At 38.5% G+C, this 15,766-nt stretch overlaps 1 protein-coding gene across 2 annotated transcripts in view; it reads left to right on the top strand.

Annotated features, from left to right (window-relative positions):
- The window catches only part of BBS9 (Bardet-Biedl syndrome 9), a 447,702-nt gene that overhangs the window by 346,297 nt on the left and 85,639 nt on the right, over positions 1-15,766 (top strand). For both annotated transcript variants that reach the window (XR_009520638.1, XM_060020706.1), the window contains one exon: positions 11,229-11,411. Coding sequence is in view for 1 of the 2 variants with exons in the window: in XM_060020706.1 (XP_059876689.1) it covers positions 11,229-11,411 (183 nt within the window). In the remaining variant the exon portion in view is untranslated. The remainder of the gene's footprint in view (positions 1-11,228; positions 11,412-15,766) is intronic.

Genomic DNA, 15,766 nt, shown 5'->3' on the forward strand with positions numbered 1-15,766 from the left:
GAATCTATTTCTAGAACCCATAATGCTAATTATCAAACCTCTGCACCAATCAAAACTCATTTCTGACATTCATTTATGGTAATTAGAAAGTCTCCAGTGTTACTAGAGACACCAATAGCTTAAGTGTTTGTAGTAGACCCCTCTGGCTTGTGAGCTTTGCTTCTGATTGGAATGGCTGTTTTGAGCACAAATGCAGACTCCAGAGGAGCGATTCCCAACTAGTATGATTTTGCCCCCAAGGAGACATTTGGCAATGTCTGGAGACATTTTGGTTGTTACAACTAGGGGGAGGGTGCTATTGACACCCTCTAGTGTGTAGAGTCCGGGGATGCCACTAAACTTCCAACAGTGCCCAGGACAGCTCCCCATATCAAAGAATCATCTGGCCCCAAATGTCATTAATGAGGAGGTTGAGAAACTCTGCTCTAGAGTGTAGCTTAAGCTGATTCACATTCTTTCATCATATGACCTTGTCTATGATGATGTATTTTGAAGTTAAATTACAGACTTTATAACACTCACCACATAAACTTAGCAGCAAAGACTTGAATGAATTTAGTAATTCATTGCAATACTATGTGTGGAAGGCATGAATTTAGAACCTAGTTATTTACTATCTATGGTAGACCCAATAAATAACATAGCCTATAAAAACTTTTAAAAAACGGTAGGTTCTGGTCTTGTTCACCTGGAATGTAGGGATGGACTTCCATTGCCCAAGTAGTGCTCCTGTAAATTGGCATCTTAATGGACACTCTGCTGCTGAGTTATTAGGCTTTTTAATTTACTTCAGTACAGCAAACATGCTGTGAGCCAGAGACTATGGGAAGGGTACAGCAAACAATAAAATAGTCTCTGACCTGGAGGAGCTTACAGAACTGTAGAAATCCGGCACAACATGTCTTCAAGAAAGCCACTTACAATTATAATGTCCCTACAGCCTGTGATTGTAGAGATGCCCATAGTTTATCTTGGTTTCACTTCATATGAAACCAGGAAGCTCCATTTATTGCCTTTTATATTATTTCCATGTTGTCTGAGCCATATAGTCCTCTATATGTCTTGCCAAAGTACTACCAGATAGTAGTGGTATAACTATGTATTTTATCTAAAAAAAGCAAAAATGATTAAAATTCACAGGTGTTCAAGAGAAACAGACCCTGAAAAAGCAGATGTTTTAAAGGAAGATTTAAAGAAAGAAAAAACTCAACAGTTTCACTTTTTTGTGAACATGTCATGCTCACCTCTCAAATTCTGGAACCAAGGAAATGATCAGTAGCATCACTGGCACTGTTGGGGTCTCCAGTCTCTCTTTTTGCCTTTGGGTGGATCATCAGCATGCCTTAATTGATCACACTGAATAATGTGTCAGCATTTGCTAAGGAATGCTCTTAGAACACCTGCCAACTGCCCATCTATTCATCATTTCCCCTCATTGGAGATGGCACTCAAGGCTGTGTGGGTGGCTACATAATTGCTGACATGTCTGCATGTAAGAATGTGGCCTGAAACATTCTAAACTTAGAAACTATTCAGATCAGACCTCGTGATTGTTGTTTTTGGACAGTGATAACTGTGGCATTCTCCAGGGTTTGTAAAATGAGCTTTGACATTGCCAGCCGTAGGTTCCAGCTTTAATAGTGATCTGTTCAATGAGCAACGGTGGTCCGGAGAGCATTCATTCTTCTGTTTACAACTTGAGTCCATTAATTATTATTTTTCAAATCGGGGTTTCACTTGGCTATAAGTAGATAATTTTATGGAAAGAGGTAAAAATTTGGTCACCTGGTGTTGGGGGGCAGTGGTCAGAGCAGTAATCAGGTTTAGACCAGTTGTATTTTTGGCACTATATTAGCCAAGCACTGGAGTTAGTTTCCCTTCAGCTGGTTAAGTTACATGTCTATTTGGTGAATAAACTTTGCAGAAATAGCAAAATTTGTCTCTGTGTCACTTATAAATGATTTATTATCTTTTTCATTTAACATTTTTATGTATCAATGGTATATATTTTAAAAGTCCCAGCCAAAGTCTATATTCCAGCACTGCCTACCTTTTATATTCTTCTGGGCAGAACATTAAAAAAGAAAAAAAAAGGGTTCTACAGTATATAGTATAAAGAAATTTCTCAGGAGTAAGTTGTTTTTCTAAAACCAGTTTTATATGAATTCTCAAGGCATTTGGCAAGTGTAGATTGGTGTCAAGGAAAATTATAATCCTAGACCAGAAAAACCATCAGGGCTTCAAAGAGTCACAAAGATCATACCTTGCTGTTGCAAAGCATCAGGTGATTTAGGCAATTAGCAGGTCTCTTTTTATGAAGATAAATAACTTGTGCAACTGAAGTTTTTTACTGAATGGGTACACTTTCTCTGTTGTTTTAATAGCTACCCCAAATGGTAGCATGGTTAAAAATGTATGCTAATCCTGGGTTTGGTTTAGAAGTTTCAGCTAAATGCATGTTATAGGGGTATCTTAGGTTTTTTACTTCATGTGAGGTACAATAGAATGTAATCCAGTCCCCTATCCTATTTATACAAAATAACATAGTAGCAAAGCAGCTAAGAATTAGATTCTTGCTATGCCTCTGAAGTAAAAACCCAAAGTTCTCTTTTATCTAGCTAAAGGTTCAGCACATAGATAATGAAACACTTCTTATATGCTCATCTGGCATTTAAATCATCTCTATGCCCTTTCTTTTTTCATTTTGAACCTTATTTCACTGTGTTTTGGTAAAAGAATAATTCTCTTGGATACAAATTGGATCTTTTCAACCAAAGTAAAAGTTGAGACCTGGTAAACCTTTTCTTCTTCCTTATTGCAAGGCCTTTGCCATGTTGGAGTACGCAGCAAATGCCATGACAAATAACATGGTTGAGTAGGAAGCATGTCCTATTTCTTGCCTGCTTCCAAGTCTCCCCCAGATTTAAAGTGTCTTTCTAACCAAAGGGCAGCCATGTGAAGAATAAATTAATTTCATCAGTCATTAGAGCTGTCTGTAGCTTGGCGTTAGACAGCTGTGGCTAAAGGTGAATTGGAGAGATTTTTTTTTAAAGTACATGACAGATATATTGAGGTAGGTCTGTTGTTTCCATGTGACATCACTTGAGTCCCATTCAAATTGGGAGCCTGACAGTACCTGATTGTGTCCAGGATTTAAGAAGTAGTTTAGTATGGCTCCTAGTTGTGCTGGATTTTTAGGCAGACTGACTTTGAGGTTCACCAATTCAACCAGCATTATGGGACACCCACTGTGTACTGAGTACTGGAAAATTGAGGCCATGTTGGGTGTAACTTCATAAACATTTTATTCACATCACCAAATTTTCTAGCATTTTCATTGAGGTACAAAGGAAAATCAAACAATGTCTCGCTCCCTGATTAACAAGCCTCAGAGAATTTCTAGAGCACAAGTCATATCAGGCAAAGTTGTGTGTCTGTGCGTGTGTGTTTTAATAGAATTGCTAAAGAAGTAAAAAAGGGAATCCAATACATGTAACTTACATAGCTTGTAGTAATATATTGAAACAGGGTCTCATGACATTTTACTTGAAACTGGATTAAACTTGGCTACAGAATGAGCAGTGTCCCATTGAGTGACACACAGAGAGGGCCAGGGAGCACTGCAGAGTTATCAGCTCTCCTGCATCGCCTTAGGAGGCGGTAGTTGGTAGTGTGCCTCAAGTACCAGGAGAAAGGTTTTCCTTTTTCAATGTCATTGTTAGTCTAACAGAAAAAGTAGAATTTACCAGCTGTTACTAAACTGAAATAAGCTTTCAACTATAGGAAATAGTAACCAGGAGTGTTGTTTTACAGGTGAGAAAACTGAGCCTGAGAGAGGTAAAGTAACTAGCCAGAGGTTGTACAGCTAGTAAGTAAGCATTACCAGCATTCGGATTTAGATCTAATAGACTCCAAAGTCACGTGATCATTCCATCATCTAGAATGTCATTAAGCCCCAGTTGCAATTTGATATAACCATTAATATATCAAAATTGTTTCTTAAAGTACATTTGTTTGTGTTAATTTATCTACCTTTTATGAATTATTCTTTCATAGTACTTTTAACTTCTCTTATTATTATTAATATATATATATTTTTTTGCGGTACGCGGGCCTCTCACTGTTGTGGCCTCTCCCGTTGTGGAGCACAGGCTCCGGACGCGCAGGCTCAGTGGCCATGGCTCAGGGGCCTAGCCGCTCCGCAGCATGTGGGATCTTCCTGGACCGGGGCACAAACCCGTGTCCCCTGCATTGGCAGGCGGACTCTCAACCACTCCGCCACCAGGGAAGCCCCTCTTATTATTTTTAACAGCTTTATTAAGATATAATTTACATGCATACAATTCGCCCGTTTAAAGTGGACAACTTAATGATTTTTAGCATATTCACGGGTTATGCAACCATCACCACAATCTATTTAGAACATTTTCATCCTCCCTAAAAGAAACTCCATACCCATTAGCAGTCACTTTCCATTTCCTCCTGTCTACCACCCACCCCAGCCCTAAGTAATCACCACATGCTTACTATGTTTATAGATTTGCCCATTCTGGACATTTCATATAAATGGAATAATACAGCATGAATAATACAAGACAGTCACAAAAAAGACTTTTTGTGACTAGCTTCTTTAACTTAGCATATTTTTAAGGTTTATCCATGTAGTAGCATGTGTAAGTACTCCATTTCTTTTATGGCTGAAGAATATTCCACGTTTAATTTATCCATTCATCAGTTGATGAACATTTGAACATTTGTTGTTTCTACTTTCGGGCTATTATAAATAATGCTTCTGTAAACATTTTTGAACAAGTTTTTTAGTGGATATATATTTTCATTTCTCTCGGGCTTAAACCTAGAAGTGGAATTTCTGGGTCATATGTTAATGTTTAACTTTTTGAGGAACTGCCAGATTGTTTTCCGGAGTCACATACCATATTTCCACTGGCAAGGTATGAGTGTTCCCATTTCTCCACATCCTTGCCAACACTTGGTATTGTTCATCTTTTTACTTCTGTAATTTAATTTTCATAATCCTATGAATTAGTCAAAGAAAAACATTCTTACTAGTATTGTATAGATAAAAGCTTCAAATCAACAAACATTAAATGAGAAACGCAGTATGTGTACAAATAGAGGGGAAGAAATGGATGGATAGATGGGGAAGGAGCATGGATAGTTCAAAATAAATCATACAGAAGTAATTTAAAAGTTTTTGCATCTGACACATCTATGATGGTTGTTAGAGATCATATTTCCCACCCCTACATTTTAAAGGTGATGAAACCATAGGCCCTGAAAAGGGAAGTACATTGAACACTGACCTAAAGTTGTTTAGTAGGGAAGCCAGGACTAGAATCTCTGTCTTCTTGGCTCCCAGGCCATTGCCTGTTCCAGCACAGCCTATTGCATTCTGTCCTGGGGGATATATAAACTCATCCATATCATAGGAACTCCATTTTCCTAACTCATTCATCCATGCTGACCTTTTGTTAAAATAAACCTATCTTAATTCGTATGAGGTATTGGAACATCAGCAAAGCTGAAACCTCCCATTGGGAAACTTTTGATAGAATTTGTTCCACATATTGCCTATGATGAAACTGATGTGCAGGCAGAAAATTAATGCAGGCAAGGTTACTTGGTGACGTTTCTTGGGTCAGATGGCTTGGGTGTGAATTCTGGCTGTCACTTGCTAACTGCGTGACCCTTTCTGTAATTCTGTTTCCTTATGTTTTAAATGGGGGCAGTACTAGTATCTACCTCATAGAATTGTTTTGAGAGTGAAATGAGAGAATCCCTGTAAGGACGTTAGCACAGTGCCTGGCTCCTAGAAAGCCCTAAGACAATGTTAACAATTATTGTTATATACCATCAACTTGCTTAGACCACGGAAAACATTGTACTCTATGATTTATAGACAATAAATCAATCATTCCTTTTAAAAAAGTAGCTTCACTAGAGGAGCAGGCCTAGGAAATAGCTGTTTTCTAGTCTTCATAATTTTGAGTTATATAGAACATAATTAAATTCCCTTTGTTAAGAGAAAAAAACTTACTATGTTAACTTCCCATCCTTTACAAATTATGAACTAATTTCCTTTATACTGTAACTTTGGGCAGAAACCAACCTGGAAATTTCAACCTATGTTAAAAGCCCCAACAATGGGAAAACTTAACTAAAGCACATATATCTGTTATTGCTACAATATATTACTAGTGTTTTTCCTCAGTGTTATTGTTTGATTATCAATATAAAAATCCACCGGATTACTTTGTGGCGCCAACTGTATACGTTTGTGTATCAGTGAGAAGAAAGGGCACCCAATGGGGAATCAGGAGACAGCATTAAAATCTCTGTCCTTCCCTGCCCTTGTTCATTACCACAGGCAGTGTGCTCATCATTTGAGCATTAAGCTCATCAGAGCTGTAAGCTTCTGTTTCCTCATCTGGAAGTGGGAGCCGAGGTGATGAATGATTTTTATCTCAGAGGGTATCATGAGGACCAAGTGATAACCTGAGTATAACAGCACTAGCCCAGGGCCTGGCCCACAGTCAGGGCTCAGTAAATGGCAGCTAAACAGCAATGTAGTGGGGTTCTGTATGCCATACATGAGATTGGGAGCCAGATTCGATGGTCAGTTTAGGTGAAGAAATTGGACATGTCTGTGTTCACATAGTATGATTCATGTCTACTTTGCTGTTGCTGCTGCTGCTTTCCTGTAACCAATTTTAGAGCCTATCTTGGCAGCTGGAAGTATTTGGGATTAATTTCACACTCACTTTATGAGTTGAGCGTTTTCCTGCAAGCAGCTCCCTGGGCCTCTGCCTCATTACTTTGGCATCAATTGATATGGCAGTTGGATAGAGATGTCCTTTGGGGTCTCCATTTTATTTGGAATCCTTCAATTTGAAAAAGCAAAACAAAGGCCATCAACACATTGTGCTTGAAATCATTAGCATTTATTTTTTCCTAAACCTCTCCCTTTCTGTAGTTCTGTTGAACGCCAGGGAACACACATCTTGTACGGCCAGTGATGAGCACTGAAAAATCACTGTCCCTCAAATGTAAGCCCTAGCAGCTGGTTGGCTTCATTTCTCAGTTCCAGGTGAGCTGCGAGATCCTCTAGGCCCTGGTCAGACAGATCTAAATCTTGATGGGTCTAGTTTTTCCATCCCTTTTTACTATGTTAATTCTGCTAAATTCATTTGGCTCTTGTGGAGAACAAAGTAAACTTGGCTATTACGTGTAAAACTAAATTGAGAACATGGAGATCTGTTTAGTATTTCACGCTGGCCAGTAGGTCAGGAAGATTTTCCTTGGGGGTAATTTACATAAGGAATTGTTTATCCCATTTCTTTCCAATTTCTGTGACCATTTGGGGATAGCAGACTCTTTCCACAATGGCACAGAAATATATCCAGCGAGACTGAAACTTAGAGAAACGATGCTTCTCCAGGATTGATGTATTTTGGGTCTTGCTCAGGAAAGATCCTGTGGCTTGGGCTGCTGTCTCACTGAGAAGTCATTCTTCCACCACAGCTGTGTTTAGCAAGTTGGGTGGGTCCACGAACTGACATGCTGTTACACTTAGTAAGAATTTTCCCTTGATAGTGAGGAACGTGCGTAAAAGCCTCACTTAAGTCCCAGCAAATGCTCTAAATGTTTGCTGTGATCCGATGGCTACTTAGAGCACAACCTCCATCAGATAACACCCATACTCAGAATACCCTGTGGCTCTCCAGTAACCTGCACACTCTTCACCTTGACATTTTGGTTCCTCTACAGCAGTTGCCCAGATGACCTTTTTTGTCTCATCAAATGCTCTTCCAAAACTGGAGTATTTGCTCCTTCCTGAACAAGCAGCCTCTACATTTGTGCTTTAATGCACTTGCTCAGGTTGTTTCCTTCACTTTTAAAGCCCCCTTACCCAATATCTATTCTTGAGGACAAATTTCAGATACCTCTTCTCAGTGGCATGCTGGTAGATATTTACCAACTGGCTATTCGTGAGGAGCAGGGTGGGTGGGAAACCTAACTTTATAACAGTTGTTGATTTGCATGTTGTAAATACTTCCACCGTGGCTGATTTCAGGCTTCTAGCATGAGGTCACTGAATGTGGAGTTGGGAAGAAATGGGCAGTAGCTCACCATTGCAGAGCGTTGCCAACATACAGATGCGACAGGCATAAATAACCTCAAGGGCCTAGATAACAGTAAAATAATTAGGAAGTAATGCGTATTGAGTATTTATTACTTTTGTTTTCATGTAACTTATTTTTAAGTTTACATAATTTAATTTTTAGCAATGGCCATGTTTAACAACTGGCTCACAAAATTCCTGAAAACTGAATAATCAGTCCTTTCTCCTGAGCTGGTAGGAGCTGGCTGAGCCTGGTCCAGTGGCCACTGCTGCTTCTTCCACCTTTTCCTTCCCAAGGCCCTCTATATTCACTAGTAGTTAGGCCCTTCTCCAAACCTATAAGGTGCTTCAGGTCTCATGCAGACTTCAGAGTGAGAGACTCCAAGTCGAATCCTGCTTTCTCGTTCCCTAGATGATGGTCAAACTGGCTACTTAATTTGCAGTTCCCAGTGCAAAATGAAAATGCAGGGCCTTTGTTAAAAGGTAGAAGAAAGTGCTATTGAAACAGCTACTAAAATACAGTTTTTTCCTTTCTTCAGTGGTCTCTCTTTCGCACCTTCTGGTGGTGCTTTTATTTCCTATTTAATGTTATTTCAAGTAAGGAAAAATTAAAATTTTAAATTGTTAAGCATGAATTCTAAGATTAATCTTTATATTGTGCAATGCCAGTTTTAAATGCAAATATAAGAGCACTTAACTCTCTGAGTTAATGAGCATATCTTCTCTGATCATGTGCATGGTCCATTATCCTATAGACTTCACTTACAAAGCACAAATTCAAAAATAAAGTTATTAAGACTTTCAAGACAGAGACAACAGGGCCTTAAACCAAGCATGGAGCACTTCTAAGCACAGACACAGTTGGCACACTCTATGTACAGTACTGGGCACATTCCTTACATCTGCTGAGCCTCAGAGGCCTCATCTATAAAACAGAGATCTTGCCAACTAAGTCTCAGCGGAGGCGTGAGGATTGAACGCACTGATACCTGTATGGCACAGAGCAGATTGCTTGGCATACAGTTCATGCTCAGTTAATTGGAGGGCTTATTATTAACATAATGATCATAATGTTAGTGGTATTCTCCTCCTTAATAGTCTATAGGGTCTTCCCTATATTGTCAGTGTTTGCCTCCTTGACCTATTTTCCTTTCTCCATTATAAAGTCTTTGAAGATGGAGGTTATCTCTGTTGCCATTGAATTCCCTGTAGTGCTTCCTGCAAATTCTTGCACATCCCTGGCACTCAGGAGGCGTTTATCACCTTGATCTTTGTATGATTTGGGCTTATTGACAATAAGCATCTGTGTCATAATATGATGGCCCCCCACAGTGAGGCTTAATTGATAACATTCACAGGAAGAAGATGAAATTAAACTTAGATTTTTAACAGGAGTCAGTTGTAATCATGGTGAGGGTTGGGGAAGCAGATAATTCCAGGTGTTTTGGTTTAAGGAAAGTGACTTCTCCATGTCCTCGAGGGAACTTCTTGAAGTAATGGGGAAGGGATGAGTTCCAAGCCTCATTTGAGTAAAAGAGGCCCCAGGGATATTAACTCTGGCCCATAGTAATCTGCCCCTTAGCTAGCTTCTTTCACACTTACTTTCTGTGCTGCACAATAAGGACATTATTACAGTAATGCTTCTTTCCACTAATTGGTTGTGTATGTATGTTTCCTGTCCAACAAATTATAAGATCCTCATGGGCTACAGGGTATCACGTACCTTTGAATGCAAATGAAAAGTAGCACAGTAGTAGGCACTCAGTAAGCAGTGTGCTTTGTTAATGCTTACCTTGGTCCCAACGCCCAGGGCTCCCTCTAGAGCTGAATGTGAATTGTGATTGCCTTTCATAACTCCTGCAAGTGGCAAGGAATCCTGGTTTGCCCGGGATTGTCAGGCAAGGGCCTTCAGGTGCTTTGTCTTTCTCTAACCTACATCTCTTTTCCAGTGTCTCCCAGATACTCTGAGGACTGTCCCCTTATAGCCCTTCTCGTACGTGGAATTTGGGAGACCACACAGCTGCAGACTATACTTGTTTGACTGATGATTTTTTAATAGGCCCTTTGGGCCAGTGTCAGTAAGCCGTGAAATATCACCAAATGGATCATCTGCACTAGACTTCTGAAACTCATCTGAGCTCTAGTCCCTCAAGCTGATGGGGACTTGTAGAAAGGAGCTTACATTGCCCCGGCTTTTGCTACTCCAGTTCTGGGGGCTGTCATGTGCCTTGAGCCTCTGGGCTAATCAGTTCATTACTTTTAATGAGCACAAAATTCACCAAGACATTAAAATAAAATAAAACACCAATGGGCTGTCTTCAGTGTTCTATCCAATTGTTAACTTTAGTTCTTTTTTCCACAGGATTATTCAAGAGGATAAAAAAAAAAAAAGCCAATTCTACTCACTCCTGCCAGTTTTATCCTAAGTAGATTTGGCATTGTAAAGCTAACGCACCCTGAACATTTTTTTCTTTCAGGTCCCTGTGGGCTGGTGCCTGACATTTGTGTTAAAAATGACATTGCTTGATTGGTCAAATGTTTGAACATTATCTACCTTTTAAATATAGTAAAGAAACATTGGATATTCCAATACCATGTAAAAAGTAATAGAGGAAGACAGTTATTTTCTGAAAAGGGTATTATGAAGTTATTATTTGAAATTCCAAGGTAAATGCAGTTACTTTGATAAGAATTTTTTAAATTGATCAAGAATTTTTTAGATTGATCAATCTCTGTGACTAGTAATAATGACCGTAATAACTGTATTAGAGGTTACTTATATTATCATATATTGTAGAAGGTGAATCGATGGTGAAGCAGACACTGAACAATGTCCCCATTAAGCTGATTTCGTGGATATTTTCATCTCTTGGCCATATGGATTTGGAATTACTTAGGGTATTTTTTTAAAAGAAGGAAGCGAACAGATGAATGATAACTCTTTTATTACTCAACATAGCTTGTGTTTGTGGAAGACAAAGTTCATGAAGTTGTTTTAAAGAAAAACAAGAGTGTGCCAAATGTAATTTGTTGAGGGCTCAAGAATTGTGAAATTATCCCTAACTGAAGTTTGTAATTTCTGCAGGTAATCTCTCTAGCAGATGCAGTAGAGGAAAACCAAGACAATCTGTTCCAGTCATTCACCAGGCTGAAAAGTGCCACCCATTTGGTGATTCTGCTGATCGGGCTGTGGCAGAAGCTTAGCGCCGACCAGATTGCTATCCTGGAAGCGGCATTTCTGCCACTGCAGCAGGACACTCAAGAATTGGTAAGGACCCACAAACCTGCAGTGGTAACAGCCAGCGTTATTGAAAAAGGTGGTGGTTTTAGGAAAATATCACATGGCTATCATGTTTTCTAAGGTATCAAATGAAAGCTTGGTTTTGTTTTGTCTTTTTACCCAAATCCTGTTTTCCTTTTCTTCAAACCATAATAAAAATGTCAAGTAAAGGCCTTTTTTTTTTTCTAGAGCTATTTAAAAAATAGGTATATAGTCCATTTTTATGTGGTATCCAGTCTATTTTTTATATACTCTTCAATCACTTAGAAGCCAGGGAAACAGTCATTTGACCGCCGGGGTGATGGCAGTAAACCTTCAGATTATCTAATCCTTTCCTTTTCCATGAGAGAAAACAATTCAGCCATTTTAATTTGCTCAACATTCTTAAATTTAAGTGTCACTTCAAGGGTTAGAGAGAACTGAGGTGGCCTCGCTAAATGACAGGGATATTTTTTTACATTTATGTAATTCTTTATATGTAGTTTATAAACTCTTTTACTCTTGATCCTTTGAATAGGCAGTTTAGAACAAAAAGGGAAAAAATGGGGGCATGCATTTGGAGTTTTTGGTGAAGGATGATATAAATAAACATCTTAGATGCTTTGAATCATGAGGTATGTGACTACCAGGTGCCGTTAACGCATGCTTTTATTTACAAAGAAATATATACTTCTTTGAAATCAGAGACGCTTGAACTTATTTTTTTGTATTGGAGGAAACCGTTTCAACAAAAAAGTCATTTCAGATCCATTTTTAAACACAGATGTGAAAACATGGTACTAAAGATAATAGTACTAAAACTGAAATTTTGGGGTGTTAACTAGGTACCATGTTTTCTTTTAAGTGTTTCACAAGGATTATCTCATTTAATCTTAAACAAGGACCTATAATATAGTTAAGGTATTGTTTTCATCCCTGTTTTACATATGGGAAAATTTAGGCTTTGAGAGTTAAGTACCTTTCTGAAATTAGTGAGTGGTAGAGCCAGAATTTGGACCAAAGTCTGTCTGCGTCCAAAGACATGTTTTTAACCTGTATACGGTATTTTACCAACAAAGTCATGAACACGATTTTGAAAATCACAAGCTTTGTCAGTTGAATCTAATTTTCTACAGTTGGGTCAAAGGGTTGTCAGAATAAAAAAAAAATCAAGCTATATTTTATATCCTTAACAAAACAGTAAAATAAATTAGAAAAAATTTAGAGTACACATTATTTTTAGATTGATAAAATTACAGCTAAAATCGACCTTTGAGAAGCTGGAAATGTACACTGTAATAATAGAAATTAAAGAATAGAATGGTTAAAATTATATATATATATTTTTTGAATTTTATTTTATTTATTTTTTTATACAGCAGGTTCTTATTAGTCATCAGTTTTATACGCATGAGTGTATACATGTCAATCCCAAACTCCCAATGCATCACACCACCACCTTCACCCCCCACCGCTTTCCCCGCTTGGTGTCCATACGTTTGTTCTCTACATCTGTGTCTCAACTTCTGCCCTGCAAACCGGTTCATCTGTACCATTTTTCTAGCTTCCACGTATATGCATTAATATATGATATTTGTTTTTCTCTTTCTGACTTACTTCACTCTGTATGACAGTCTCTAGATCCATCCACGTCTCTACAAATGACCCAATTTTGTTCCATTCTATGGCTGAGTAATGTTCCATTGTATATATGTACCACATCTTCTTTATCCATTCGTCTGTCGATGGACACTTAGGTTGCTTCCATGACCTGGCTATTGTAAATAGTGCTGCAATGAACATTGGGGTGCATGTGTCTTTTTGAATTATGGTTTTCTCAGGGTATATGTCCAGTAGTGGGATTGCTGGATCATATGGTAATTCTATTTTTAGTTTTTTAAGGAACCTCCATACTGTTCTCCATAGTGGCTGTATCAATTTACATTCCCACCAACAGTGCAAGAGGGTTCCCTTTTCTCCACACCCTCTCCAGCATTTGTTGTTTGTAGATTTTCTGATGATGCCCATTCTAACTGGTGTGAGGTGATACCTCACTGTAGTTTTGGTTTGCATTTCTCTAATAATTAGTGATGTTGAGCAGCTTTTCATGTGCTTCTTGGCCATCTGTATAAGATTATATTAATAAGAATATTAACTATCACTATCACTATGAACTCAGATTTAGTAGTCAAAAAGACTTGGGTGGCTTGAGGTGCTGGTTCCAGCAAAGTCCTTCTGGTCAAGTTTCTTAGCTGATCTAAATCTCTGCTTCTGTAGCTCTAAAATGGAAACAATTATGTTAGCTGTCCAGTAAATTGTAATAAGAATTAAATGAGATAATTGGGTAGAGTGCTAATCATCATTAGTAGTGGTTTGTCTACTTTATATGTATTATTTATAGTCCTCACTAAAGCCGTGCAAGGTAGATATTACTACCTTTTCATGGTGATTTGTCTCCTCGACTACACTTGAGGGCAGGAATTATATCTTACTCATCTTTATATTCTCAGTGCCTGGCACAATGCCTGACCATAGCGCAGTTGACATTTGTTGGGGTGAATGAATGGAGATAAGGGTGGAAGCTAACAAGAGGTGATTTGGCAGAACAGATGCAGTGGATCGAGTCTGGAGCATGAGGAAGCAGGGCAGGGCCAGCTGTATAATTTACGAGGTTGAGTGCAAAATGAAAATGCAGATCCCTTGTTCAAAAAAGTAGGAAAATATGCTAAAGTGCTGTTAAAACAGGTACTAACCACATAGCTTTTTAGTTTCTGTAGTCACTCTCTCATCGTGGTATTTTTGTTTGCTATTTATTTATGTAGTTCTAAATAAAGAAAAATTTAAAGAATTGCCACAATTATACAATATATACAATACATATACAATATATGCAACTTGTATTTTGTAGCTCATATGCATTTTGTTCTTATGGAACTGCAGAATTGCTGCACAAAACTTAACTGTCTTTATTTTACTTCTTAACCAGTGCACATCTACCAACACTCTCTACCTTCAGCTTCCTGCTAAGTAAGGAAGGACTGAAGGGAAAGGAGCTCTGTGTCACTCCATTTCCCTTTCTTTCTATGTTATCATTTTCAGTGTAAATGGTTGGTTAATACAGGGAAGTAACAGGAGTGTAGTGGGTTTCCTTAGTCATTCCTGTTTCTTTGAATCTATTGCCTTCTTTCTTAATTCAAAACAAGTTCTGGTTCAAATGAAAAGCCTCTCAGGGCTGTCAGTTCCTTCGCTTAATCAGTCTAGACAGAATAGGCCTTCCTCCTGCTTACTTTGAGTCTCTGTGAACTCCCACTCATCCTGGGGCCACGGGAATTCTGAGCTATGGGGCTGTATGGGAATGGGGGGAAAGAGGGAGGAGGCATGCATATTGCACATATTTTCCCTTCTCACACGCGCTTCCTTGTCTTATCAGACTTCACTTACAAAACACAAATTCAAAGATTAAATTATTAAGAATTTCAAGATGATGACAACAAAGCATTAAACTGAGCACAGGGCCCTGTGCAATTACACAGCTTGCATGCTTCTGAAGCTGGCCCTGAAGCCTGCTTAGACCCAAAGGAAGAATTTCCTAGAAATAAACATTCTCAAATGTAGGAATTGAGTCCCAAGAGAGACTGTGGTATTTCTGACTCCAGAGATCTTTAAAAACAGCTTCATTTGCCAGGAGTATGTAAGTATGCTCATCCCTGTAGGCAGGTGAATGGACTGAGCATCTTCTCAAAGCTCCTTTCTACCCTGCCTCTGTATTCTCTACTATCATACCTCCCAAATCATGTAAGAAAAAATTACTTCAACTCTCTTCTGAATTTGATGAGATTAGAAGGTGTGTATACTTGTTATGTCTATAGAAGTCATTAATGAGACAGGACATTTGATAAAAACATAACTCGGAGAAGAATGAATCAAAAAAGACATTTTAATACTGCTTGTTATGCTCTTCATCTTTAATTAGGTTGTGGTATTCACTTTGGACTTACACTATTGAGACAGCTTATATATCTTGAGAAAAAAAGGAATCCTTTTTCATTCTTTAAGACGTACGCATGCAGTATGTGGTTTGGACATGCTGGTTCACAATCCTCCACATTATGCCTTTAGACCTCACAAATAAATGTTATGTGATGGGTATCCCGCTGAGACGTGAAAATGAAATATGCAAACCTGAAATAACTTGGAAGGAGGGTGAGGCGGGGAAGAAAGGAGTCTCTGACCAGAATGTTGAAATATATCCCATATTGAAGTTATTATGATACCACAAAAATCTGAATGTAATTTAGACGGTTTGGTTGAGGGTGGATGGCAGAATACATTGTGAGAGGGAGAACTTTAGACATGTGGGCAAC

Source organism: Delphinus delphis, chromosome 9 (assembly GCF_949987515.2).
Source record: "Delphinus delphis chromosome 9, mDelDel1.2, whole genome shotgun sequence".
Taxonomy (NCBI): Eukaryota; Metazoa; Chordata; class Mammalia; order Artiodactyla; family Delphinidae; genus Delphinus; species Delphinus delphis.